At 38.5% G+C, this 26,411-nt stretch overlaps 1 protein-coding gene across 3 annotated transcripts in view; it reads left to right on the forward strand.

Annotated features, from left to right (window-relative positions):
• Positions 1-1,181: 1,181 nt before the first annotated feature.
• TRMT11 (tRNA methyltransferase 11 homolog) overlaps positions 1,182-26,411 on the forward strand; it is a 54,437-nt gene continuing 29,207 nt past the window's right edge. The window contains exons 1-10 of one of the 3 annotated variants that reach the window (XM_055311424.1): positions 1,186-1,303; positions 8,078-8,143; positions 9,894-9,967; positions 12,247-12,311; positions 13,421-13,502; positions 13,592-13,684; positions 13,928-14,062; positions 14,801-14,957; positions 22,639-22,719; positions 25,343-25,507. In XM_055311424.1, the coding sequence (XP_055167399.1) occupies positions 12,301-12,311; positions 13,421-13,502; positions 13,592-13,684; positions 13,928-14,062; positions 14,801-14,957; positions 22,639-22,719; positions 25,343-25,507 (724 nt within the window). In that variant the 5' untranslated portion in view covers positions 1,186-1,303; positions 8,078-8,143; positions 9,894-9,967; positions 12,247-12,300. Of the gene's footprint in view, positions 1,304-6,749; positions 6,766-8,077; positions 8,144-9,893; positions 9,968-12,246; positions 12,312-13,420; positions 13,503-13,591; positions 13,685-13,927; positions 14,063-14,800; positions 14,958-22,638; positions 22,720-25,342; positions 25,508-26,411 lie in introns of those variants that run through there. The other 2 variants (XM_055311422.1, XM_055311423.1) reach the window with 2 other exon arrangements.

The following is a 26,411-nucleotide window of genomic DNA, read 5'->3' on the forward strand; positions in this document are numbered from 1 at the left end:
CAGAGATGATCGGGGTCAAGAGCTTCTTCCAGTTGGCCCAGTGTGCAGGCCGAGAAAATTAAGGCCATTCCACATTAAGTTCAGCGTTAGCCCAAGTACAGCCATTCCAGGCCCCTGGGAATAAGAGCTGAAATTTACATTACTTCAGTTACAGGAAGAAAACAGCTTACAGCTTAATGTCCTAGAAAGCCCCATATTAGAATAAAAACTGAGCCCAAGCCAAGGGCAGGAAGCCCCTATAAGAATGAGAACAGAGCCCAAGCCAGTGACAGGAAGGCGCATATTAGAATGAGAACAGAGCTCAATGCCCTTGAAGGCACCATATCAAAATGTAAACAGAACTTGAGGAATGCTCCAGCCCTTCTGGAGGTCCCCGAGACCAGCCCTTAAAACTAAGCTAGAACCCACCTCGGGGTCCAACTCCCTGCTCCGCTGTGTCGGGTATACTTGCACACAAGCTCCAGCTTGTAAATAAACCCTCGTGTGTTTGCATCGGTGCCGGTTCCTTGGTGGTTTCTCGGATTCGCAGTCTTGGGCACAACACTCAGGAGCCGTGAATGCTTGCAGAGTAACTGCAAAAATGCAGGGAGGCAAGGGGTGCAAGGGCGCACTGCCTACTGGAACAGTGGGCCAGGTCCTGAGCTTGGAGCGCTTAGAGCCTGCAGGGAGCAGGCCAACTTGCAGCGCAGCTCCGAAGAAACGGGCTTTGAAGGTTCTTTTTTATTTTCATTTTTTTTAAGATTTTATTTATTCATTCATGAGAGAGCGAAAGAGAGAGAGAGAGAGAGAGAGAGAGAGAAAGGCAGAGGCCCAGGCAGAGGGAGAAGCAGGTTCCACGCAGGGAGCCCGACGCGGGACTCGATCCCGTGACCCCGGGTCACGCCCTGGGCTGCAGGCTGCGCTGAACCGCTGAGCCCCCGGGCTGCCCCCGAAAGTTCCAGAGTGAGCGGGGAGCACGCTCCCGGTGCAGCCCCGGGAACCTGGCTCCCCGCAGCCGGCCCCGAGCCCCTCGGGCCCTCACGCCAGCGGCTCCCCGGGCGCATCTCGAGCGGACAGCGCCGCCCCGGCTCGCAGCACCCGCGCCGCCCCGGCCCCGGCCCCGCCCCCGCTCGGCTCCGGGCCCCGTCCCCCACTCGGCCCAGCTTCCGCTTCCGGTCCCGGCCCCGCCCCCGCGGGGAGGATGCTGTGCGGGGAGTGGGGAGACGTGCGCAGGCGCAGTGTGCGCGGTGCAATGGCGCTGCCGTGCCCGCTCAATAGGTATCTGCTGCTCCTGGCGCAAGAGCACCTGGAGTTCCGCCTGCCGGTGAGCGCGCGGCGCCCTCCCGCTGCAGCTCCTCGTCGGGAGAGGAATGCGGGGGGGGGGGGTGGGCTGCACGCAGCCTGAGCAAGCCGGCGTCCGGGAGGGGGGGCTTGCCTCGGGGGCACCCGCGACCCCGGGCCCTCGGTCCCCGGGAGGGTCCAGGCTGGGCGGAGGGTGCGGGAGGGCCGCGCCCAGGACGGGCTCCGGCATCTCCATTCATTCCGCCCACGCGCGGGGTGGGGGTGCGGCAGGCGGGTAGGCGCGGTCCTCGCGCCCGGGGCTCCGCGTGCGGCGGAGGGGGAGGCCGCCGGGAGCGCCGTCCAGGTGGCAGGTGCGCAGGCCCCGCGGAGGAGGGGGGTCGGGGGGTCACAGGATGGGGAGGCCGCCGGGAGCGTCGTCCAGGTGGCAGGTGTGCAGGCCCCGCGGAGGGGGAGGGGTCACAGGAGGGGGAGGCCGCCTTGAGCGCCGTCCAGGTGGCAGGTGTGCAGGCCCCACGGAGTGGGAGGGTCGGGGCGTCACAGGAGGGGAGGCTGCCTTGAGCGCCGTCCAGGTGGCAGGTGTGCAGGCCCCACGGAGTGGGAGGGTCGGGGGGGGGGTCACAGGAGGGGGAGGCCGCCCGGGAGCGCCGTCCAGGTGGCAGGTCTAGGTGGCAGGTGCGCAGGCCCCGCGGAGGGGGAGGGTGTGTGGGGGGTCACACAGTGGGAGGCCGCCTTGAGCGCCGTCCAGGTGGCAGGTGTGCAGGCCCCACGGAGTGGGAGGGTCGGGGGGGTCACAGGAGGGGGAGGCCGCCGGGAGCGCCGTCCAGGTGGCAGGTGCGCAGGCCCCACGGAGTGGGAGGGTCGGGGGGGGGGTCACAGGAGGGGGAGGCCACTGGGAGCGCAGTCCACGTGGCAGGTCCAGGTGGCAGGTGCGCAGGCCCCGCGGAGGGGGATGGAGGGTGGTGGGGGTCACAGGACGGAGAGGCCCCCCGCGAGTGCGGGGCGGCGTTCCAGGACGGAGAGGTCGGGAAGAGCGCTTTATTCCTCAAAGAAACATTTTTGGAGTACTTGGAACTGCGCAAGCCGGACGCGGGGATGTGCCGACGACAGAGACTTTCCTGTCTGTTGGGGCCGAGGTCTGAGCGCCCGTGTGGACGTATTAGGGACATTTGTGAGCGCAGTGACAGGCGCAGAGCACCGAAGGGAAGTCGGGCCGCCTGAGGGCGGGGGATGCTGGCCTTTGAGAGCGCTTGCAGGAACTCGTGACGCTTGAACAGTAAAGTACGGGTAGGACCTAGCCAGCCGAGGATATAAACAAGTAAATCGGAATTACGATTAATTACTGCTGGATTATGAAATATGTAGCTGAGGGTGACAGAGCGCAGGAGAGGTAGACAGGGGCCAGAAAACACAAAGCCTTGAGTAGTCTGGAGGGGAAGAGAAAAGTCATTTAGCTTGTAAGGGGAATTTGCTGAGAAGGTTTAAGCAAAGAAGATTTTTTCCTTAAAAATCACTGTGGCAGCGACAACGAGGGTAGAATTTGAGAGGACAGAGCCTGGAATCAGGGACCAGTTAGGAGCCCATTGGAAGAGTCTTGTTCGTAAAAAAAAAAAAAAAAAAAAAGAGTCTTGTTTGTAGATTAAGAAGGACTGAATTAGGGACGGGGTGAGGGGATGAGATCGACTGGGAAATTACTTAGGTGATGAGATCCATCAGGACTGGATAATGGACCATGAGGGGGCCAGGGGCCAGTCAAGGATGACTCCTGGGGTGCATGTAAGAGCCCCTGCATTTTAAAATGTAGAGCACAGGCAGAGGAAAGGTTTACAATTTGGTTATGCTGAATTTGACATGTTGGCGTAATATGAAGTGGAGATGACGGGGTGGGGGTCAGTGAATATATAGGAGCATGCACGGAGCACCATAGAGTGGTGTGGACTGGTCATATATGTTTGGGAGGCTTCTGCCTACGAACACTACGAGAGAAAGTGAAATTATTCAGAAAAAGCAGAGCGTCGAAAGAGTGATGGGCCAAACACAGGAGCTTGGTAGCATTGATGTGAAGGGGAGGTGAGAAGAGAGGAGGTCATGAAGAGGATAGGCAAGTGTCCGAATAGAAGGACTTTGAGGGCACGGAAATCAGGAAGGTAAAGTTTTAGAAATTTTGCTAAAGCTGTTGCGTAGACTTTTGCGGTGGGGTGGTAAGCTAGATTGCTTGGTTTAATGGTCACTGGAAAACGAGGAAGATATAGACTGTTCTTAACTAGAACATAAGAAAGGAAAGTAAGAGATTGGTTAATGGAGGGAGGGCTAGGGTCAAGCAAAGTTTACAGGCTGACGAGAAAGGGAGAATGATATAAAGGCACAGTGGGAGGTGTTGGTCTCCCCTAGAAGGGGACAGTGGGCAAAGGAGAGTTAGGTTGGATGTGGGGTAGCTTTCTAAGTAATGGACGAGTCAGGGTTGTTTCTTGAGAGATCAAAATATCAGGGACCAAGCAGTTGAGTGGAGAAATTGGGAAAAATGGTTAAATTTGAAATAGTCATTGAGAGCAAAAAAGGGAGCTGCAAGTTAAAAATTGAAAACACGGGTTATCAGATCGATGCTGGAAACCCAGCTGAGGGTGATGATCACGTATTTGTAATTGTGCTGAGATTCTCCCAATTTTTTCAGTGATGCTCACCTCACTGGCCTTAGAGGAGTCCTGAAGAAAGACTGTGTGGCATTGATTCAGGATTGATGTTTTGCTCGGCAGGTGATTTGGCAAGATGGGGGGTGTAAGGGCTTAGGGTTTCATGGAGGAAGTAATATTTTAGTAGATCTTAATTGATAAAGAGTTGTGTGGGCAAAGAGGACCGGAGAGCCCACTTCAGTGAGAAACAAAAGCAAGTGTAAAGGCATGACGGGAGTTGATGATGGTGGTTTGGGATGTGAGGTGTGTGGGGAGTGATGTTGAAGTAATGGGCAATGAGGCCAGCAAGGTGGGTAGGATCCAGAGTTTGGAATGTTTTGAAACCATTGCAAGGAATGTGGATTTTATTTTAGTTTTAAAGGGGAGCCATGGACTCTTTTTAAGCCTGGAAATGACATTTTTTTTTTTTCTTTTTGAACCAGTAAGTGACTAGTCATCATTTGTATTTTAGAGGGAGAATTCTGGAGTAGAGAAAGTGTATCGCTTAGAGGATACTGGAGTGGAAAAGGAGGCCAAGGAGGATGAGTGCCTGTAGTCGGGCAGCGCAGTGCGAGCTTAGTGGTTAGGCTGCAGCCTTCAGAATAGCATCCCTGATACTTGGACATTTTACCTGTTTCTTTTTCTTAAATTATTTTTAGTCAGTGTCTTATGCTGGTGCCACTTTAATCTCCCAAAAAGCTCAGTTCTCTCTCTTTTTTTTTTTTTAAATTTTTATTTATTTATGATAGTCACACAGAGAGAGAGAGAGAGAGAGAGAGGCAGAGACACAGGCAGAGGGAGAAGCAGGCTCCATGCACCGGGAGCCCGACGTGGGACTCGATCCCGGGTCCCCAGGACCGCGCTCTGGGCCAAAGGCAGGTGCCAAACCGCTGCACCACCCAGGGGTCCCCAGCTCAGTTCTCTTTTGCATCCTCATTGTGCCAAGGCTGCAACTTCTTAGTCTGGCATTAGCCCGCCGTTGCATGCTTCTTTTCTCCGTCTCCCCACACCTTCCCACTTCCTACCTCAATGCAGCCAAAAGTGAGTCCCCCCCTCATTCCCTGGATTTCATGCTTTGGCCTGTGCTGCCTTTTGTCTAGTTGGGTTTTCCCTATTGCAAAATTCTATTGATTTTGCATAGTCAGCATGCACTGGGATTTACCCCCATATTCATTTTATTTTAGGTTTATTTTTTTATTCTTTTTTCAAGTCTGCAGTTTCTTTTTAAATAGGCTTTTATTCTTTGTCAAAGTTCTTAATTATGTCTTTTATCCCCTTCAGTATAGAAAGCATAGTTATGTTAAATATGACAAAGTGTCGAAAGCATACATACTCACTATGATAAAAGAAGTCCTGTGGGTCTGTTGCTTTTATGTGTTGTTTCTCTTGGTTCTTTTTCATATGTGTGCTGGCTTATTTTTTAAAATACATCCTAGATGTATTTGTAAAGTTAATTGAAATAACATGAGGCTCAGAATGATGTAAACCCTCTTGAAGATAGGAGCATTAACAGTATAGCATGACTTGAACTTATTTTCAGGTATTAAGTTTTGGTTCTGTTCTAATTCACACATGTTCCTCTGGTGTGTAGCTTTTGAGGATCCCAGTCCAAACTGGGTGGTTTATCAAGCTGCCTTTCTTCTCCATGGATGGCCCAGTATTTTTGTGCCTAGCTTCATTAGGCTGTCCAAAGGATCATCCAGGCTCACAGCTGCCTTTGGAATTGGTAGATGCCCCAGGAAGCAAGTGGCTGCACCTTGGGATTTCTGCCTTCTGAAGTTTGGTTTGCTAACTCTTGTCATCGCTCCACGCCTTCAAGCAGATGCCAGGTTCTTCTAGTTCTCAGCAGAAGGGCTGAATCTGAAGCCTAGTTTGCGGTTGGTAGAAGTGGAAATCCTCTTCCATTTGTGCAGATTCTCTCTGCATTCCAGGGCATAAGTCCGTTTCTATGAAAACTTTTCTTCTAAAACTGAAGTCGTCTCTTCTCCCTCGAACAATAGTGTAAAACCTTTTTGCTTTTACTTCTTTAAGAGAACTCACCATTTTATACCTCACATTTGTTACTAGGTTGAATGTATTGTTCTATTAGACTGTAACCTCCCTGAAGATAAGTATGTATTTATCTTTACATAGTTCAGTGGTTTATACATATTAATTTTATAGTAACTACTGAGTGAGAGGATTCCTTTGGGGAAGACCATCAAAAGCAGAGTCTACACTTTTGAGTTCATCTACTGTATTAAAACTGCTAAGCAGCAAAACTGTAATGAGTAGCTGCCTTTATGATTTAAAATGAGAGATTAGGAATATAAGTGTGGTCCTGTTTTACCTTTGTAGAATTAATCAGGGCCGGTTGTAGTTGGTGCCTGCCTTACCCCACTAGAGTTCAGACACCTGGGTTTTATTGCTGGCTCTGAAACAAACTAAATGGATGAAAAAGTGAGTGGCTAAAAGAACTGAAAAGCTCACATAAATTGATGCATGAGGCATACCCCAGATCATGCTGTATTCCTATATCCAGTATAAATGTTCCTAATGTAGAAAGATTCTCAACCAGAAAGTGAAGTTGCTATAAGAGTAAAGATTTTGTGTTTTGCTTTTTCCAAGTAGATTGATGGAGTAGTATAATACAAGTTTTGCTTATAAATTTGAAACTTTGGTTTATCACACTTACTCTCAGTTTTAAGTCCTTGCTTAAGTTTGGGGTAGTGGAGCTAATGCTATGCCATAAAACTTCAATAATCCTTTACTTTTTTTTTTTTTTTTAGACTCATAGAGACTTTGTGGGTTTTTTGGCCTCTTACTAGTTTTTAACAAGGTATCACAGGAGCAGCATTTTTGATGTTTTAAATGTAAAGCTGATTTCCTACTATGTTAGTGTAGAATGAACATTAATCATTCTAGACCAAAGTAACTTCATCTATAACTTAATGTTTCTCTTAAAAAAAAAAAAAACTGTCAGTCTTGCTTGATTTCTTGAGCCACTGGACCTCAAGGTCATCATCACCTTGAGTCCTTTACTAACACCCTAGGTTCTGTGCTCCTGTTGTCACAGACTTCCTTACTTGATGAGGCAGCTAATGATTCCTATTTTACAGATGAGAGAAGTGGCTTGTGTAGAAAACAAACATACATATGGCCACTATTTGGAAGAGGTGAAAATAAAATTGTGGTTCGTCAGACTCTCAAGTCCAGTGATACCTCCTGTTTAAATGTGTGTCACTCATGTTGCAAAATGACTTTTGGGTTACCTTCAGTAATTTACTGATAGACTATGCAAGTTCTTGGTCTGTCCATATAATTCAACTGAATTTAGCCCTGTGTAAGTCCAGGGATTAAAAAATATATATATATACGCACACACATATGCATACACACTCATTATGAGCTGGGTGTTAAAGTCTCCTTTTCCTAGTTGGGATAAAAGAGGATTGTAGGCCCCCAGAAGAGGGGACAGACATATTTCTAATTGGATTACCTCCTCCGTAAGATTTACAGAGAGGAGTGGGGTTCTACTTGCTTTATGTTATTCAAGGAGACACAATTTGTTAGCGGTATATATTGTAAAATTTGCATAGTCATTTTGTATTTATCAGTACAAAGTGATTGCTTCAAAGAATATAATACTATCTGAACAGATTTCAACTTTGCGTTCCTGATGTTTTTAAAGTAGCTACTGCTATTCTCTTTCTAGTTCTATAACTTTATCCAGAAAGAACTTAACTTGCTGTTAAGTTAAGGAGGTTAACTTGCTGTAACTTCTCTTTAGTGAATCCACAGTGATGCTTCCTGGTTAATCCCTTATTTTTTGTCTGAACGTCCTCAACTTACCTAATAATTCATCTTATTTTTATTGATCAGTGTTGGATTACTAATCTGTAGTGTTTGTTATCCAGTTTTTTCCATTTTCTGAGCAAGGCTTTTGGCAATCTTCTTGTGTAAAATTCTCAGAAATTACTGTTTGTGACTGTAAAATTTTTTCAGAACCCAGAGTTGTAGTTTATCTGGTGTTGAAATTTAAATGCTTTGGGTAGGTACTCTTAAAAAAATCTTATTGTACCTATATCTGTTAATAGACTTTGAGTTCCCTCTGTTAAAATATGTTTTTTTCTATAATATTTTTAATATAGGAAATAAAGTCTTTGCTGTCACTTTTTGGAGGTCAGTTCATCAGTAGTCAGGAAACTTATGGAAAGGTAAGTTGAATTTATATTTTTCATTAGATCATGTGCATTATGTTTACAAATAAAACCTTGAGTTTGAAGAGAAGAACTACAAATCTTTATATTTGTACAGTTATTTGTTTCTTTCTAGGGGCAATTAATAAAAGATATTTTTGGGAAAAAGTGGTTTTGGAAAGTCATTTAAATTTATTTCCAGTATTCATTTAGTTTACTAGTTTTGAATTTTTAATTCAACACTTAAACCATAATTGGTATCTGTCCCTTAATTGAAAAAAAGGGCTGTTTCCCCTGATGAGGTATGATTAGTATTAGAATTCAGAATTTAGTGGAATTTCAGACTTATAGTGGGAATTATTTAAACATTTAAAATTGTGTATTATAAGATTATAAATTTATGAGCTTTGTATTTTGTTTTTGATAGTTTATCTGTGTATTAGAGAAGCTTGGAAAATAGAAAAAGAAAAAATCATTCATAATTCTTCCTTTACATGACTTACAATCTGAGGGTACTACCTGCAATTTTTTTCATATACTTTTTTTCCTTCAGTTCTAATACTACTTATGAACTTCTGTAGTCTCTTTTTCACTTGATAGTATTAATATAGGCACATGTTGCTACATAACCTTCATTACTAACAGGATTGTTTAATACTTTCTATTGATTAGCTTTACCATTATTTATCTAATGATTTCATTCAGATTGCTTTTAAATTTTTCTAATAAAAATAATACTGAGATAGCCATCTTTTTTGTTTGGATTATTTTGAATTTTTCTGTAGAATAGTATAAACATTGGAAGAAGAAAGACTGGGTGTGACAGGGAGGATTTCTTCCAGAAGATGAGACAACTTAGTTGAAAGTCCGCTAAGGTTGGACTCCTGGTTGACTTTAAGTACTGTGGGAGGAGGAAGGGGGTAGAGTATAGACATAATTGGGTGAGGATGGCAAACTGAGGTCAGGGTTCTGCTTTTTCTATATTCTTGCAAGGGGTTGTCTGTGTGGGGATGAAAAGTGCCTGTAATCAGGGTGCCCAGGTGGCTCAGTCAATTAAGTGACCAACTCTTGATTTCAGCTCAGATCATAATCTCAGGGTCTGTGCTCAGCGTGGAGCTTGCATAAGTGTCCGCCCCCCCCCCACTCCCTACACCCACGTGTGTGCACATGTACGCATGAGTACTCTCTCTGTAAAAATAAAATACAAAACCTTTTTTTTTATAAGTGCCTGTAATCTTGATGGTTGAGACAGAGGATTGGTAATCACCCTTGATGCACCTGAAACTTTTTTCCTTAGGTAATGATAATTTAATAATATATCCTATGATTTTCAATCATAGATACTTCAAAGAGTTCCTTTTCTACCCCCTCAGGTGGCCACAACTACTTAAAAAAGAGGGATCATTCAAAGTAATAGAGTACTTAGAAGTTAAAAATAAAATAGCTGTATTATAAGGAATGATGAACAATAATAGAAAAATCTGAGATTATACTTTGGTTAATTATTAATTAAATTTTTGTTATAAATTAATTAAAAAAACAAATCAAATGAACTTTGATTATTTTGGTCAAAATACATAAGCGAGTAAATAGAAAATTGATCTTCAGTTTAATCTTATATTTGCTGATATTTGCATTTATGGTCATTTATAAAAGTTCTTCAGAAAAGTAGCAACTAGGAATCTCTCCTTACTGACTCCTTGACTCCTTGGCACACAAAGCCATGAAAGCAATTACAAGTAAGTTGTATGTTGTTATTTTTTTTCAGTCTCCATTTTGGATTCTTAGCATTCCCTCTGAAGATATTGCCAGAAACTTAATGAAACGGACAGTGTGTGCCAAGTAAGAAAAACTTGTAGTGTTTTCCTACAGATTGTAAACGTTACTTCTACTTCTCTGTGCCTTTTGCTATGTTGGTAGCTTGCAGATACCCAAATTTGCCACTGGGTGGTGGTGGAAGAATAGGGAGTTTCTCGGCTGAACCGGGGAGGGAATTTTCCTGGTGAAATGCATCAACACTTGTTTTGGGTAATGTTAAAAAAACTTCTATATTAAGCAGGAATATGATACAAGATGTAAATGCTTCATTTACATAGGATAAATGCCACATTTAGTTATAACCAAAGTACTGAAAATCGAACAGTGTTTTTCTTAGAGATGGCTTTTAGTTGGGTGAGCAGATTGAAGTGTGAAATGACAAAAAGTAGGGACTGCCATGAAGTACGTTTTGCTGTTTTGTTAGCAGAATCCCAACTAGCATATCTTGTGTAGACTACTATAATGATGTTGCTCATAGTGTGTCCTACCTGTTTTTTAGATACTATCTTTGGTGTCTGATCATTTTTCCTTTTTTACTTTCCTTCTTTCTTTCCTTCATTCTTCCTTCTTTCCTTCCTTCATCTTTTAAATTGAAACTTGCTAATGAGTCTTATTTATTCAGTAAAAATGACTAGCAAACAGAAACAACTAAAAACCCACATATTTTGAATAATTATTACTTTTGGTTAGCATATTAAAATTTATAGCTCTAAGAGTTTGATTTCAGCAGATAAGGCTTATTATAAAAATAACTTTTTGGTTTAAAATAGGTACTTGAGCTCATATCTTCTGCATTTCCTTAATGGTGCAACTAATAACTATGTAATGATTGTATATTATTATATAATAGTTTCCTTGATTACTTTTTATTATCTGTATATTTTGAATAGCTTAGGTTGGGTATACCCTCAGTGATAGCTAAGTAAGGGTTGTATTACTGTAGACATCTTCTGTCTATAAACTTAATAGAAAGCAAAGGAGGAGTTCCTTTTCAAATGATAAAATTCACAATCCTAATTGTAGCATTAATTGTTCTGGAAGTATGGGATGCCTGGATGGCTCAGCAGTTGAGCGTCTGCCTTCGGCTCAGGGTGTGATCCTGGAGACCTGGGATCAAGTCCCATGTTAGGCTCCCTGCATGGAGCCTGCTTCTCCCTCTGCCTGTGTCTCTGCCTCTCTCTCTGTGTCTCTCGTGAATAAATAATAAAATCTTTTTAAAAAAATTGTTCTGGAAATAAAAGACTATTATAAGCATGAATTGAAAATTATTATTTATTTAATCTATTTATTCATGAGAGAGAGAGAGAGAGAGGCAGAGACACAGGCAGAGGGAGAAGCAGGCTCCATGCAGGGAGCCCAACGCGGGACTTGATCCCGGGTCTCCAGGATCAGGCCCTGGACTGAAGGCAGCACTAAACCACTGGGCCACCGGGGCTGCCCATGAATTGAAAATTAAATTAAAAAAAAAATTTTGTGATACACTAGGGATTAATAGTTAATTTTGTTTTGTTGATTTATTTTTTAACATGGAATATTTTCAGGATGCCACAAATAGAATGAAAAATGTAATAGACACCTAGGTATCTACCTTGTTAGATCTCAACATTTTGAAATATTTGATACAGCTTTCTAAAAAAAAAAGAAAAAAAAGTGGTTTACAGAAACCATTGACTCTGTGCACCTTTCCCAATTCCATTCCCCTCCTTCCCTCAAAGGATAGTTTCTTAAGGAATTTATGTCAGAAAGATTTCGTTACTACTTCCTTAATCATCAAAATATATTAGTTAATATCCATGCTTCTTTGTATAGCACCTGTGAGAAATGTTGCAGCTTATATAAGCTTTACAGTCTCTAAATTATGGATTAAAATAGTTCAGTCACATATATATGAAAACTGTTTACTCTGAAAATCTAAATCATAGAAGGTATTATACATTAATGTTTGATTATAGCTGAAGCTTTTCATGTTATATACCTAATCTTTATTTTGACCATTTAAAATAGAAATTTATGAATATATAAGTTCTTTCTGAAAAAGAAGACATGGAATCATAGTTCATTGATTCTAGGTTATCATTACAAGCACTGGTTCCTACATCATTAGGGTTAATTATGATCTGTGAAATTCGGTTTTACCCTGAATGGCCTGGTCTGGGATTCTTTTTTTTTTTTTAATTTTTGAGAAGCAGTGTATTATAGTGCATGTAGTCATATGTGGAGTCTGGAGTCTGATGGATTGGAATCCTAGCTTTATTAATTGCTATATGACCTGAAATAGTCATTTTCATCTCTTTGTGCCTCAGTTTCCTCTTTGGTTCAGTGGGTGAAGATACTGGCAGCTACCGCGTAGGGCTCCTATGAGGAACAAGTGAGTCCATATTAAATGGCCTTAGAACAGTCCCTTGTACTTTGAGTTACATTCCGTGTTAGCTTTTATTATTTTTTACCATTTTTGTTTTTCAAGGTTTTCCCTTTTCAGAGGTTGAGTTACCTCTGCTTTCCCTCAGTTGATGCTTCCAGGCATCCTCTCCCTGAAGGCAATGAACTTTGTTTTGTTGTGTCCTAGTGCCTAGAACAATTCCTGGTATATAGTGATCCTTAATAAGTATTTGTTGAATAAATGAATTGATCAAGCTTATTATTTTTAAACATTAAGAAAAAATCCTGAATACATGGAATTTGGGGACATCTATTTTGAATAATTGTGTTTGCTGCTTTTTACTTTTTGTATGTTTCTATAGGTGAGGTCACCCCTTTAGTGATGCCTAAGTAAGAGTAGAATTATTGTAGAGGTCCTTTTTCTATAAATTTAGTAGAGAGGAAAGAAGAGTTTGTTTTCAAAGGATAATATTCTCAATCCTAATGGCAGCATTATTTACATTTATAAAGTAGTTTGAATTAGGTCCACAAAACTATGCTACTATGTAGATTTGAGGTCCATTGCAATGAATTCTTATTTATAATATTTGTAATGAAATTTTTTCTTGTGACTGTTTAAGTGTTCCTTGAAATTGGTGGAAGCTTGAGGATTTTTTTATAGTAAGAATTCTCTTTTTGTAATAGTTAGAAAAATAAAAGTCACTAAATGTTAATAAGTAATTGCTGAATATTAATTGTAACATTTTTAACTGCTCATTTTTGTTTTGTGGAGAAGACATTGGGAAAAATTGGATTTACTGCAGCTTTTCACCTGTTTTAGTGAAATAAATGATGTTCCTGCATCATTTGTATTCTAGTATAAAAATATAATAAAACTTGGAAAAATCTTGAGTTAAATTTCCTTTCTTTGTAAAGTTAAACTTCTTTGTGTGGTTTGGACTTATGTTTATTTTTAGGACACATTTCTCATTTATAGCTTAGAAAATGCAATAATTGTATTAAGGGAACAAACATAAAAAAGTAGGGAAGTAATTGTTAAATATTATTGTTAAACTGATTTTTTGTTACTGAGGTTAGTACTAATCATTTATTTCCTAGGTCCATATTTGAATTATGGGGTCATGGAAAATCTCCAGAGGAGCTATATAGTTCTCTTAAAAACTACCCTGTGGAGAAGATGGTGCGTAGTGAAATGTATTTTTATATAGGTATATCTACAGATACTGTAGAATTACTAAGCTTAAAAGAATTCATTTGCTTTTATTTTAGGTTCCATTTCTACATTCAGATTCTACATATAAAATAAAGATTCACACATTTAATAAAACATTGACACAAGAAGAAAAAGTCAAACGAATAGATGTAAGTGAATTTAGCAAAAATGAAAAAAACCTGTGAGAGTACTGTGGTCTGATTGCTGTAGATACGTAATAATTTCTCAGTTCTGGATAAGTGCTTATTTTGTAGCACATTGTGTGCTAAATAGTTTTCATGTTTTGTCTTAATTTAATGCTGATACCAAATTTACAAGATAAGTATTATTATATAAGCACTGTTTTTCCTTTAAAATTCTCATGGGACATGAGAATCACTCTTTTTTTTCAGGCTCTTGAGTTTCTGCCATTTGAAGGGAAAGTGAATTTAAAGAAGCCACAGCATATATTCTCTGTACTGGAAGATTATGGTTTGGACCCAAACTGCATCCCTGAGAACCCACATAATATTTATTTTGGTAGATGGGTAAGCAAGTATTCTTTTTACCTGTTTCAGATTGTTTCTTTAAAAGCTTAATAGTAGGCCTTTGTGTAGTACTCTATAGGTAAACTTTTAAAGCAATTGAAGACTCAGAACTACTGTATGACTTAAAATCAGTGGAAAATATGTGGTTATATGTTGTGTTTTATTTTTCTGGAGATTCCTGAGAAGCACAAGAGGCTTGTTAGATATAGGGCCTAGGTAAGGGGTAATACACCAGGAAAAAATAACATAAGACTTGCCAGAAAGTCTGGATTGATTTTTAAGCAGAGAAAAGACAGGGTGCGCTCTGGTAGTAAGGGATCTTATTTGTGGGGTTTTCAAATCTAAGCTCACATTCTGAAAAGAAATAAAATTACTGCAGAGCAGTCCTGCTCACTTCCCTAGGGTAATGGAAGCTGGGACTTATGTTACAGAATATTGTTTTTAGGAGAAAAAAAGAGGTGGATAAAGTTTACTTACCAGCAAACCCTGGAATTATTGCATTCAAGTTCAATTCAAATTTAGTTTGAAATTGAATTTGTTACAGTAAATTGCAACACACTAAAAAAAATACAAGGTATTTGTCCATAATTACCACAATCACATTTTTTAAAGGAACAAGTGTAGAGCAATGGTAAGCGGAAAGAAGTTTTTATCATTGAGATACTGTGGTTTTATTGTGAATGGTTATCTTAAATCTGTTTTATGTTGTTAAACTAATTTGAAGAATTTCTGATCTAGATTGCAGATGGACAGAGAGAGCTTATTGAGTCATACAGTGTCAAAAAGAGACACTTTATTGGAAATACAAGCATGGATGCTGGTTTATCATTTATCATGGCCAACCACGGAAAAGTGAAGGAAAATGATATTGTCTTTGATCCATTTGTTGGAACAGGTATTTTTATTTAACCGTCAAACTAGTGCATACATGTTGCTTGTTTATGTTAGTCAAGATTATAGTAATGTTTTTGCTAAAAGATTAGTAAATTTGAACAGAATAATCTTAATTATCATGTGATAGTGGCTAAGAGACAACCACATATTTGTCTATGATAATAACCCAGTATGCAACATTTTTGCCACTTCAAGGATGGTATGATTTTAATTTTGTGGGCTGCTTCTCCAAGTAAACCACTAGGTGGAGGGGCATACCATACATCGCAATACTGTGCACTGTGGAAATGTTGTAAAGCTGTACAGTTTATTTAAATAGGAAAACTTTTGGGTGGAAAAAGACTTGAGTAACAAGATTAAAATATATATGTTCATCATTTAACATTGATAAGCATATACTTACATGGAAAAAAATGGTAATGTGTCTTATTTTTGATTTGGATTATAGAGCTTTCTAAGTGTGAAAATAAGGAAAGTGCCGTAATTATCAACAGCTAGAGCCTGGCTGCTGAGGCTGTGGTCTGGCCTCTGTACACACTTGATTGGATGGCCTTGTAATTGACTTTGTGTAAGAAGTCCTAAAATTCCAAGTTTGCCTCCTCTGATTCCATGAATACTACATTTTCCCACATTACCCCATTTTTGCTGGATCTTACTCATACCTAGGGAGCACTCATATTTATGTTTGTCTGGCTAGATTCATTGTGATTCAGATTGTGACAGAACAAATTATGTTTGTGGTTGGCGTTTCTCCCTGTAGCCATCTTTCCCCATCAGAAACTTGGGAATCAGTGTTGATGCAATAGCAGAAACATTGTTGAATTAAAAAGTAAAAAACTTCCTGAGGAGATTATGGCACAAGAGAGAGGTTATGTGACTTGGCCGAAGTTAGTGTGTAAATTTCATGAGATTGAAACTCCCGCACTCTAACTCCAGAGCTCATGCTCTTAACTACTATCTTAGGGCTGCCTCTTTCTGCATTAAAGTCTGTTGGCCAGCTGTTATATCATAAACTAACTTGAGGAATGTGACCACATGTGATTAGGAAGAAAGAGTATCAAAGTTAAGAGGTTTCTAACTGTTGGAATGATTTTCTGTGTTTGTTGTTGAATTAATCTGCTAGTGAGTTTTTCTTCTCCCACTCCCCCAGCGTCTCTGTATATCCCACACCCAACATATAGCCTCTTTGTTTCTTTGCTTTCCTCATTATCCTGTGCACCTCTCCCAACATTTTAAACTTTTATTGGAAGTAATGCCAAACTTATAGTAAAGATACAAGAACAGAGAACACTTGCATATACTTGACCCAGATTAAACTGTTAACATTTGACCTCATTTGCCTTATCGTTTGTTTTCTCTTTCTGTTTATTTACATAATTTTGTTTTCTTTACCATTTGAAGTAAGTTGCATCCGTCCTATCAATATATAGTAGTACTACCTCCACAGTTACCATTTGACACTCATTCTGTTATATGCAAGAGTCTTTTATTCTCTCCTATGTATTAATATAAACATGTAGATTCCCCCACTTCCCCCTTAGTGTTCTGTAATTCATTACTTTCCTTTATCATTTAGTTGCTCAAATTGTCCCACATTTGCCAAGTGGAGCCCTTTTGCGTGGTTTCTGTCTTTGTGACCTGTTCCTGTCTTTTATTTTTGAGTACTTTCTTACTTTTTGGCTCATCTTTTACCTGCCCAAACCCTGGAATCAGTTATTTCTCCAGGAAACCATTGTTTCTTTTAGTGGAGAATGGTGTTAGAGACCAAGATCTGGGTGCTAGGTATCTTCATTTCTCGACCCTTTCAGCAGACAGGCTAGGACATTTGTGTACAAATGTACACAATATACATATAAATGTGTATGCAAGTACACATGTCCCTATGTATGTACTGCGCCTGCACGTAGTTTTACACACACATATTGTAGAAATTGTGAATTTTCACATATACTACAAATTCTTATCTATCTTGGGACATTTCTTTCTTGCCTAACCCCATTCCATTTTTACATGTGCCTTCTTCCACAGTGAGAATCCTGTTTCCTCTCACCATCCACGCATTTATTCTTTTGCTCATTCCTCTAATACATATAAAATAGTTTCAGAATTGCTTTGCCTTTACCACTAAAAGCAAAGCAAAACAATACAAAAACCCTCTTGAAAGGATATGATTTTAGGCTATGTTTTCAGTTCTCTGCCCCAGCTAACGAGCAGTAAAGTTAAATATTGTGCTTCTTTTTCCCCTTTATTTAAAAATCAGTTTGGAGTTCATTTTTTTCAATTTACCTTCAGTTTTAGATTTTTACTTCCTTCCATCCTTGTGGATTTATTTTTAAATATGTAGAAGATCAGTTTGCTTCCAAAAGTCAGCTATATGAAAGGTACACTGAGACAATTTTCACTCTTTTCCATATCCCTTCCATCCTCCTCCCCCATCCCTTGTAGATAACCAACGTCTTTTTCAGTTGATTCTTCTTGTTTGTTGTTTGTAATGATAGGCAGATATGTACATTTTATTTCTACTTATTTCTTACACTACTTTGCTTTTCTCAATTATTTCCTGGAAATCACTTTCTGTTAATTCATAGGGATTATCTTCATTCTTTTTTTATGATTGTACTTCATGGATGTATATGCTATAATTTATTCAGTTTCCTATACTTGGACATGGGTCATATCCTGTATTTTGGAGTTACAAATAACGACTGCAGTGTATAATCTTTTGTAGATATACTTGCATAATGTTGGAGATGCAGCTCTAGGGTAAATTCTTAAAAGGAAGTTCATTGGGTTGAAGAATATTATGTATATTGTTAAATCTTGCTTCACCAGAGGAGTTCATTGTCAAGGTTGTGAAGTGTTACCAGTCTCTTGGATGAAAATGTTACCTCAGTGTAGTGTTATTTTGTATTTCTCTTATTATGAGTGAAGTCAATAAATTTTTATATTTTAAGGGCCATTTTTATAACTTTGAATTATTTTTCATGTCTTTTGCTGATTTTTTTATGTGGACATTTCTTTATTTTTGAAAGTATTTCGTATATTAGGGACATTAGCTCTCTCCTGTTTTCTTTAAGTATATAAGATGTATACATACATATATTACATGCATGGAAGTGTGTGTGTATATATCCACAAAATAAAATATTTTCTCCCATTTTTTTTGCCTTTTGTTTTTTTGCCATGTTTTTTGACTTTGCAAGTAATTCTTTTTGTCATGCAAAAGATTTCCCTATATCTAAGTTATAGACATACCTAGCTATGTTTTTCTTCTAGTACTTTTATAGTTTTAGTTTAGTTTCCTTTAGATCTCTGGTCTGGAGTTTTTCTTGTATGCTATGGGGAATGGATCTGTAATTTCTCTTTTTCCAAATGCTAATAAGCCTTTTATGAATCCTTAGTTTGTTCTTGAACTTTAAAAACCTTTTCTAAAAAAAAACAAAACAAAAAAAAACCAAACAAAACTTTTTCTGTGAAGTAAGAATTCTTTGAATACATACATGTACATAATGTTTAATATGTATACATACATGTAGAAAAGACTGTAAGGTCTAAAAATGGAGTTCCTAGTATAGGTAAAATTTCTTTTCCTTTGTGTATGAGGTTAGATATATTATGAAATGTTAACTACAGTCAAAATATTGATTACCTTCAGTATGTGGGGCAAGGAGACCTGCCCCTAATTTGCTTTAGAGAAGCTCCTTAGATTGGGTAGTAGGTCTTGGTCATGTGACTGTTTACATAGGGCAATTAATTGAAAATTACAAAGAGGAAGATGTTTGCAAAGATCCTGCTAAAATATATTTTTGTAATTTCTGTTTGTAGTTTAAGCATAGCTTTAGAATTTTAGTTTTTGGGCTTTTGTTTTGAAATTGGTGATGTAATTGTGAATAGATACAATTCTTAAGTATAGTTTGTCCTTTTTCTTGGGCCTTTTGTCTCACTGATGGGTAGTACCTTCTGAAGGATTGGAGAAATAGTAACCCTGTGTCCTCCTCCATGGCCATAGTTTTTCACAAAGTATTTGATGCCATTTTTTCCTTGTTTCCTTTTCTAGTATTTTAAAACAAAGTCAAATGTATCCAATTTTTTTCCATTTTAAAAGCAGGAAATTAAAATATATGAGCTTTCCAAATGCTTTATCCACTGACTTCTCATTATTTGTGATTTTCTTAAGGTTATAAGATAGAGTAGAAAGTTTCTGGGAAGCTGAAAGGAGAGATATAATCTTTTCCTGCCTAAATGCCTTTCCTTTTTCCTTAGACAGTCTGCTATTGTTGTCTAGAATGACATTATGAGCTGTAGAAATGTACTTTCCTTTCCATTTTAGTGACTATGTTGATTTCATTTTAATAAGATTTTTAAAAAAGTTGTGTATCTCCATTTTAAGAGAGAAGATACCTATCATTGGGCCAGCTCTTAATAGTTAGGAAGTCCTATTCTAGTGTGAGCATGGCTAAAGGATTGATGAGCATGGTATAATGGTACAGGCCTGCCTTGATGATATACAAGAGTTGTGAATTAGATATACAACTGTTATTAACTGAGTGTGCAGCATCACTTAATAACAAATTTTACTTTTGTTATCTAATTGGTAAGCTGAGTGTATATTTATTTCAATTGGTGCTGACCTCAAAGGAGACAAAATGGTATAGAGAAAAGAACAAATAGAGTGAGTTTTAAATCCTTAATCCATCAATTATTATGTTACTTTGGGCAACATTCTTAACTGGTCTGGGTCTCAGTTCCATCATTGATAAAATGGTGATAGTAATATATTGTGAGGATTAAGTGAGGTAAAATATATACACATGAAATTCTTAGGAAGTTGCCTGACACATGGTAGACATTCAGTAGACTGTGTAATGGTTATCATTATTATTTTGTTAGGAACTTAGATGCCTTTTTGATGAAAGATGTTAGATATAGCCAATATTGAATGGTGATGATGAACAGTTTGGCCATGAACTCATTTTCTAGTCCCTTCTTTGGCTAATTTCCAAGATACTCATAATTTGCAACTGTTGGCAAGTTGTGACATCAGGCAAGGAAATTGAGGGTTAAAATTGTAAACATCTAATTCTTTATTTATAATGAAAATAATTGGTACAAGTGTCTGCCAGGTGCTCTAGGTAGCTGCAATATGATTTTATGACAGGGCTTCATAAATACTCCTTTTCTCCTTGCCCTGTCTCAGGTGAGTGAGCTATTTTAGTGATTGAGAATATACCCAGGACAGTATTACACACTCCTTGGCACCTTCTACCTTCAGATGATCCATAGTGTGAGGAAAGGAGTATGGCTCCTTTTGAATTTTATCATTGCAGAATGATAGACACAGGTGCCAGGTGTTGGGAAACTGACTGTCCTGGTCCTGGGAAGAGACTGTGGGGAGAAAAAGAGACAATTAGGAGACCAGTAATTGGTCTCTGTAGTCTGTGTAATAATCTCTGCTTTGTTCCCATTTTTGTCCACAATCTTTGTAGTCTCCTTTTCCTAAGTTTCCTAGTGTATCCAGTAAAATTCCTGTTTTCTAGTCATATCCTTTTGCTCAGGCTATTATTGTAACTTGTTTGAGTTTGTTTTGAAAATGGATCTTGTAGGTATGTAGTATTCCATTTTTCCTCCTTTTCTCCTTTTCTTTCAGCAAAACCAAAGCCCAGTCTCTCATTTCTATGCTTTTTTGTAAGGCTTTTCTCTTAAATTTTCTAATGTTGAGAATCACAAGTTTCTATATTTAGGCAAATATTGTGCCTAATTGTGCCTTATTGTGTCCTTTTGCCTATAAGATACTGCCCTGACCTTAAAGTGGTTGCTATTTAAGTAAAGAGAAATTAAATTAGAACACTGAGTTTGGGGTATTGGTACACTTGAGAATATAATAGGAAATTGGGTGAGTCGCATTACCTGGCCCCTCACCATTTCACCCCTCCTTGATCACCCCTTCTTCCACCAGAAAGCTTCAGGGAAACTCCAACTGAGGTATAACTAAATGCAAAAAAATACTTCAATTTATTTGAGAAAACAGATGCTTAACAGGGATTGCCCAGTGACCAGTACAGAGAAGCTAATTTATATACTGACTTTATTTAAAACTTTGAAAGCTTAAAGGGCACAAAGTAAACTCACAGATGCAGTCTAACAGATTATTCATCTCCTTTCAGCAGTGTGCTCTAAATTGGGTCTTCTCAAAACTCACTCTAACCAAATGGATAAGGTTCTGTTTAAGGAAGCACAGGAAAGCTTTTCTGTTCCCCTTGGCAACTAGTTCTTCTAGGTGAGTATCTGCCTTAATTGGCGGAATCGTAGTAATTCCTCGTAATTTGGGTGAAGTGATTTTGTGAGTATTCCAACTCATCACAACAGAATATCTTTTCCGAAACGTGAACGGTTCCATTTATAGAACAAGACTGATGAGGTTGACCTAGCTTACCTCTCACACAAATGCTTCTTGTAGTTAGTAGGAGGGAACCTAGGTTTTGGTTTCTGCTCTACTTGTTAGTCCTCCATCCTCTTCTTTAGGGACTCTAGTAGTAGTCATCAGTTACAGTATTTTTCACAAGCAAAGTCTATTTATTTAAGTGCATGTTCCCAGACTGTGTTTTTAAATGGCTATGGAAAGAACACCATTAATTTACAGACCTTGACCCTCTGGAGGCACTACCCATCTTAATTTTAGAGATTATCTTTGAAAAGGATATCAGGGAAAAAATACAGTTATTGTCCCTTATCTGAGTCTGTGCATAGTTTTAAGAGTATATTTCTGATGTCAGTTTGACTGACAGATCTTTCTACAGTAGAGCTGTTAAGACTAAGAGAATTTTAATTTGGAAGATTAAAAAAAAAGTAAAGTTGAGTTAAAAGCACAGTTATTAAAATATTTAACTTTGTAATTCTTTTTCCCTTGAACAGTTTGAAAATACTACCTTTTATTTTAAAGGGTTTCATTAATTTTTAAATCTTTATTAGGATTTTTCTTCATATGTGAGCTGGGCACAGCCACCAAGTTATTTAATCCAGTCAGATTGTGTTGGGACATTTGTTCTTACTTCAGTCACAGCACTAAGTAAACAGAAAAGTCATTGTATTAATTATTTTTGTGTATGCTTGCTTGGTAAAGTTATGCAGAAATTCATATTTATAGTTTAAAACAAAAGGCAATTGCTTCATTGGTTACAGGAATAACTATTTCATGTCCTAATAGTTTAATTTTTGTAGGGAGTCATGTCTTAACATATTTAATTATGCCCTCTTTAGTTATTTGAAACTCAGGCTTCAGTGGGAATTGAACCCAATTGTCAGAATTTACTTTTTGCCAACTCTGTGTAGTAGCCTTAAATGCTCATTTGTAAGTAAGGAGCAAGATGTTTGTATAGACCTCTCCAAATCAGATGAAAATGTCTAAATATACATTATTTTGATCAAAAAAGGTTTGTTTTCCCTAAGTGGTATGTTTAAAGTAATGATGCTAAGACATATGTTAATTCCCTATATTGTGAACAATGTAGTGAGCACAGCTTAGGGTTTTAAATCTGAAGCCTTCTAAATATGGTCAGGACCAGTGTTCTTCTGTGGTATTCTTCCTACAGCTAGTTTGTAAGACTCTGGATTGGGTTAAGTGGGGGAATAAACAAGAATCTGGGACTTTCTGGTTAACAGACCATAATTGTGTGATTTTCCAGGTGGCCTTCTGATAGCATCTGCTCATTTTGGTGCATACGTATGTGGGTCAGACATAGACTACAATACAGTTCATGGCTTAGGTGAGTAGAGGTTCTAGACTGTTATAGTCTTTGTTCTTGTACCAAATGTGCCTTTAAAATAAATAAATGGGTTTACATGGCGTTATGCATCTGTCTTTTATGTTAAGATACAGAGTTGTGATAATAATGTAGTTTTACTTATTTTTATAGTGATATTTCGTTGGGTATCTGCTTTTTATGAAGCAATCCAGTATGTGCAAAGTGATCTCCTGGGGGAGCACAAGGATGAATAAGAAAAAGCTCTCCCCACAGGCTTAGTTGAGAGAATTTTTTTTTTAAAATTGGCAGACTCGAAGGTTGTGAACTTTAGGGCTGGGAAAGAAGTAGGAGAGAGACTAGTCATCTTCTAATCAGCATGTCTGTGTTAATAACATGTACTGTTTCTGTTTAAAGATTATCACCTTTTTTTTTTCATAATTCAACGTTGTACGAATACTGGATTAACTTCTAGTCCTTGAGTACCATATCATTTTTAATTTCATAACCAACCAAAATATCTTTGAAGCCGTTAAGGTGACAGTAACTTAGAAAATTCTGCATTAGACTGAGGTTAACTCAAGACACATTTGCTTGCTTTTGAAGCCATTTTGGAAACTATTTTAAAATCTAGACACTTTGCTAATGATGTGTGATTTGATGGAATGGAATCAGACTAAAGAAAGTATCCCATATACCTGAATGACACTAAAAATGTCAAATTTCATCGATGATTCTGAAACTATTTGTGTTGGTATTCCATTGTTGTAACTAGAATCAGCCTTTCTTTCCATCACCCAGTTATTCTCAAGTTACTATATTGGTGAGAACTTATTTTTTATTTTATTTTTTTTTCCTGAAACAATTTCACATACTGTGTTTGACCTCTCTTTTTTTCTTCCTTGACTGTCAGGAATTTAGCAAGATTTATCATAAGAAGAATTGGTTGTATTTTACCAAGTTTACCTAAGTGAGTTAACCAGAAAAAGATATTCTTGGCAACATGTTAGAGCAGACAAAGTGCTAAGAAGAATTATTCTGGTTTGCTTTTAGTAGAAGCAGTATGTTTAAGGAGATTGTCCTACGTAATTTACTAGAATTCTTATTTATGAAAGCTGTGTTATAACCTTTCAGTCTACTTGGATAGAATTCTGATTGAGGTAGAATTTTCTCAGAGCTTATCCAAGATGCTTTTAAATATGCCCTCTGTTCATATGCTTGTAATCTCTTTCTATGCTCTCAAATATTCTCAAAAGTCTCCTATTTTAAAAGAACGAAACCTTTCCTGTCAGTTGTGTAGGGGGGCCCCTCTAGCTGCCACTTTGCTTTCCTCCTCCTCACTGTCCTCTGCCCATTATTTTCTAGCTTCCAGGCCCGCAGAAACCTCTTACTAGGGCCACAGATCTATAGCATTTGGCAGTGTTGACCTTCATACAGCCTCCCTTGGTTTCCTGCACCGTGGCCTCATCGGGTGGTACTTTTACTTCTTTGACTGTTCCATCTCCATCTCCTTAAGGCCCTGTGGGTTTCTTTGACCAGTGATAACATGTTCCTTTTCTCTAGGCTTCTCTCTTTGACCAGTTTTCCTATCACAGTGCATGTTATGCAGAGTCATATCATTCTTCCCCTTTTGGTTTTTTTGTTTCTGTTGTGAAGTAGATCAAGATACAGAAGAGTGTATAAAAATAGAATAATTGTAGAACAAACATGTAAATGCTGCCTAGATTAATAGAAAATGTCATTCATTCTTATGGGTCTAACTTAAATGCCTATACTGATATGTCCTCAATGTATATATTCTGGCCTCTAACTACCCACTGAATAACTCTTTCTGGATGTTCTATAGGTAGTTCACAAGCACAATTGATACATTTCAAATGGATCTCATTTTTTCCTTTAAGCTTGTTTTTCTCTTGGTTTCTCTGTTCTTTTTTTTTTTTTTTTCCCTTTCTCTTTGAGAGAGAGGATCTTGAGCAGGCTCCATGCCCAGTGTGGAGCCCAGTGCTGGGCTCGATCTCATATCCCTAAGATCATGACCTGAGCTGAAATTGAGAGTTGGATACTTGGCCAACTGAGCCACCCAGGCACCCCTGTTTCTCCAGTCTTAATCAACGGTATCATCATCCACTTGTGTCTCCTAAATGAGAATTTTTGAGCTTCTTCCTTCAACCTCCACTTTAACTTTTTTCATCTGTAATGTCTCCATTTGACTTCTTCTCTCCATGGTCACAGAGCTCCTGCATTTCCCAAGTTTGCTTTCTTTGTTTCTGTTTCACTGATCTGATTCATCCTATTTCTACATGGGGTTGTTTGCTCTCGGAGGAAAGAGACCATGTTCGATACAGCTTTGTATCTTACTTGTATATGCTTTCAATTCAGTAAGTATTAAATGAATGTTTGAAGGCAGTTTTACTTGAAAGATGACAGAACAAGATCAGTTAGTACATTTTACTATTCAAAATATTTTTTTTGTAGTAAGTTGAAGTAAAAATAGCTGTTTAAATAAAGTTAAGATTTTAAATGAAAGCAAGTTTTATTCGAGTAAATCTAGGTTTAGATGTGTTAACATTACTTTTAGCTAAACGATAAGAAATAAGAATGCTCCATTTGATTAGTTGTTTCTGTATTCCTTTTTCTTTCCCTTTAGGAAAGGCTAGTAGGAAAAACCAGAAATGGAGAGGACCAGATGAAAACATTAGGGCGAATCTTCGTCAATATGGTTTAGAGAAATACTACCTTGATGTCCTGGTTTCAGATGCATCTAAACCTTCCTGGAGGAAGGGCACATATTTTGATGCAATCATCACTGATCGTAAGTTTATTTTTATACAAAAGTAGGAGTAGGATTTGTTTCCTAAAGTCATTTACATTTAAAGTAGAAAATTTATCGACACACAGAAAAATATCAGGTTGTACTAGTATTATCCCCCCTGACTTCTTCACATAGTGAAAAGGAGAAAAATTGTGAATATAAGGCAGGATACCAATTTAACTCAGTAGTTAAGAGTTTTCTGTTTTGGTTTTTAAAATTACATATATTGTCTTCTCTTTTTCTCTTCAGTTTCTTTTTTGAAGCATATATCTGTTGTAAATTTTTGACTAATTGGTTATTAGTATGCCAACTGGAGCCAAAATGTTATGTGCAATTAGAGTGTTAGATGTCAAAGAAGAGAGTTTTATTTTAAAAAAATATATTTTTTAAAAGACTTACTTGAGAGAGAGAGAGAGAAAACACACACCTGTCTGTGAAAGGCAGGGAGGGGCAGAGGGAGAGGTGGTTTCAGATTGAACAAAAAAATTATCAAGGCATTGCACTGTCATTATGAATCTACTTTATAAATATGGGGTGACTTTTTATTAATAGTCTATTCTCATTCTGCATGTATATTTATATAAAGTATGTATTTTGTTTTGGTCCACTGAGAGTGAGTCGGATGCACTGTGGCCTCTTACCCTCATACTTCAGTGTGTACTTCCTAAGAACAGGGATAGCCAGAGTACAGTTTTCAGTTTCAATAAATCAAGGCAATAGTTTAATTTTGGTTTGTCATCCACTGCTGTCAGTCACCCAGTAACATCCCTTTATTTCTTTGTTTTCTCCCTCTGGGACAGTATCCAGTCTAGTGTCAGGAATTGCATTTTGTAATATCTCTTTTAGGCCTCTTTTAGTTTGTCACACTGTCACAGCCTTTGTCTGTCTTTTTATGACATTGACA

The sequence above is a fragment of the Nyctereutes procyonoides genome, unplaced genomic scaffold, assembly GCF_905146905.1.
Source record: "Nyctereutes procyonoides isolate TBG_1078 unplaced genomic scaffold, NYPRO_anot_genome, whole genome shotgun sequence".
Lineage (NCBI taxonomy): Eukaryota > Metazoa > Chordata > Mammalia > Carnivora > Canidae > Nyctereutes > Nyctereutes procyonoides.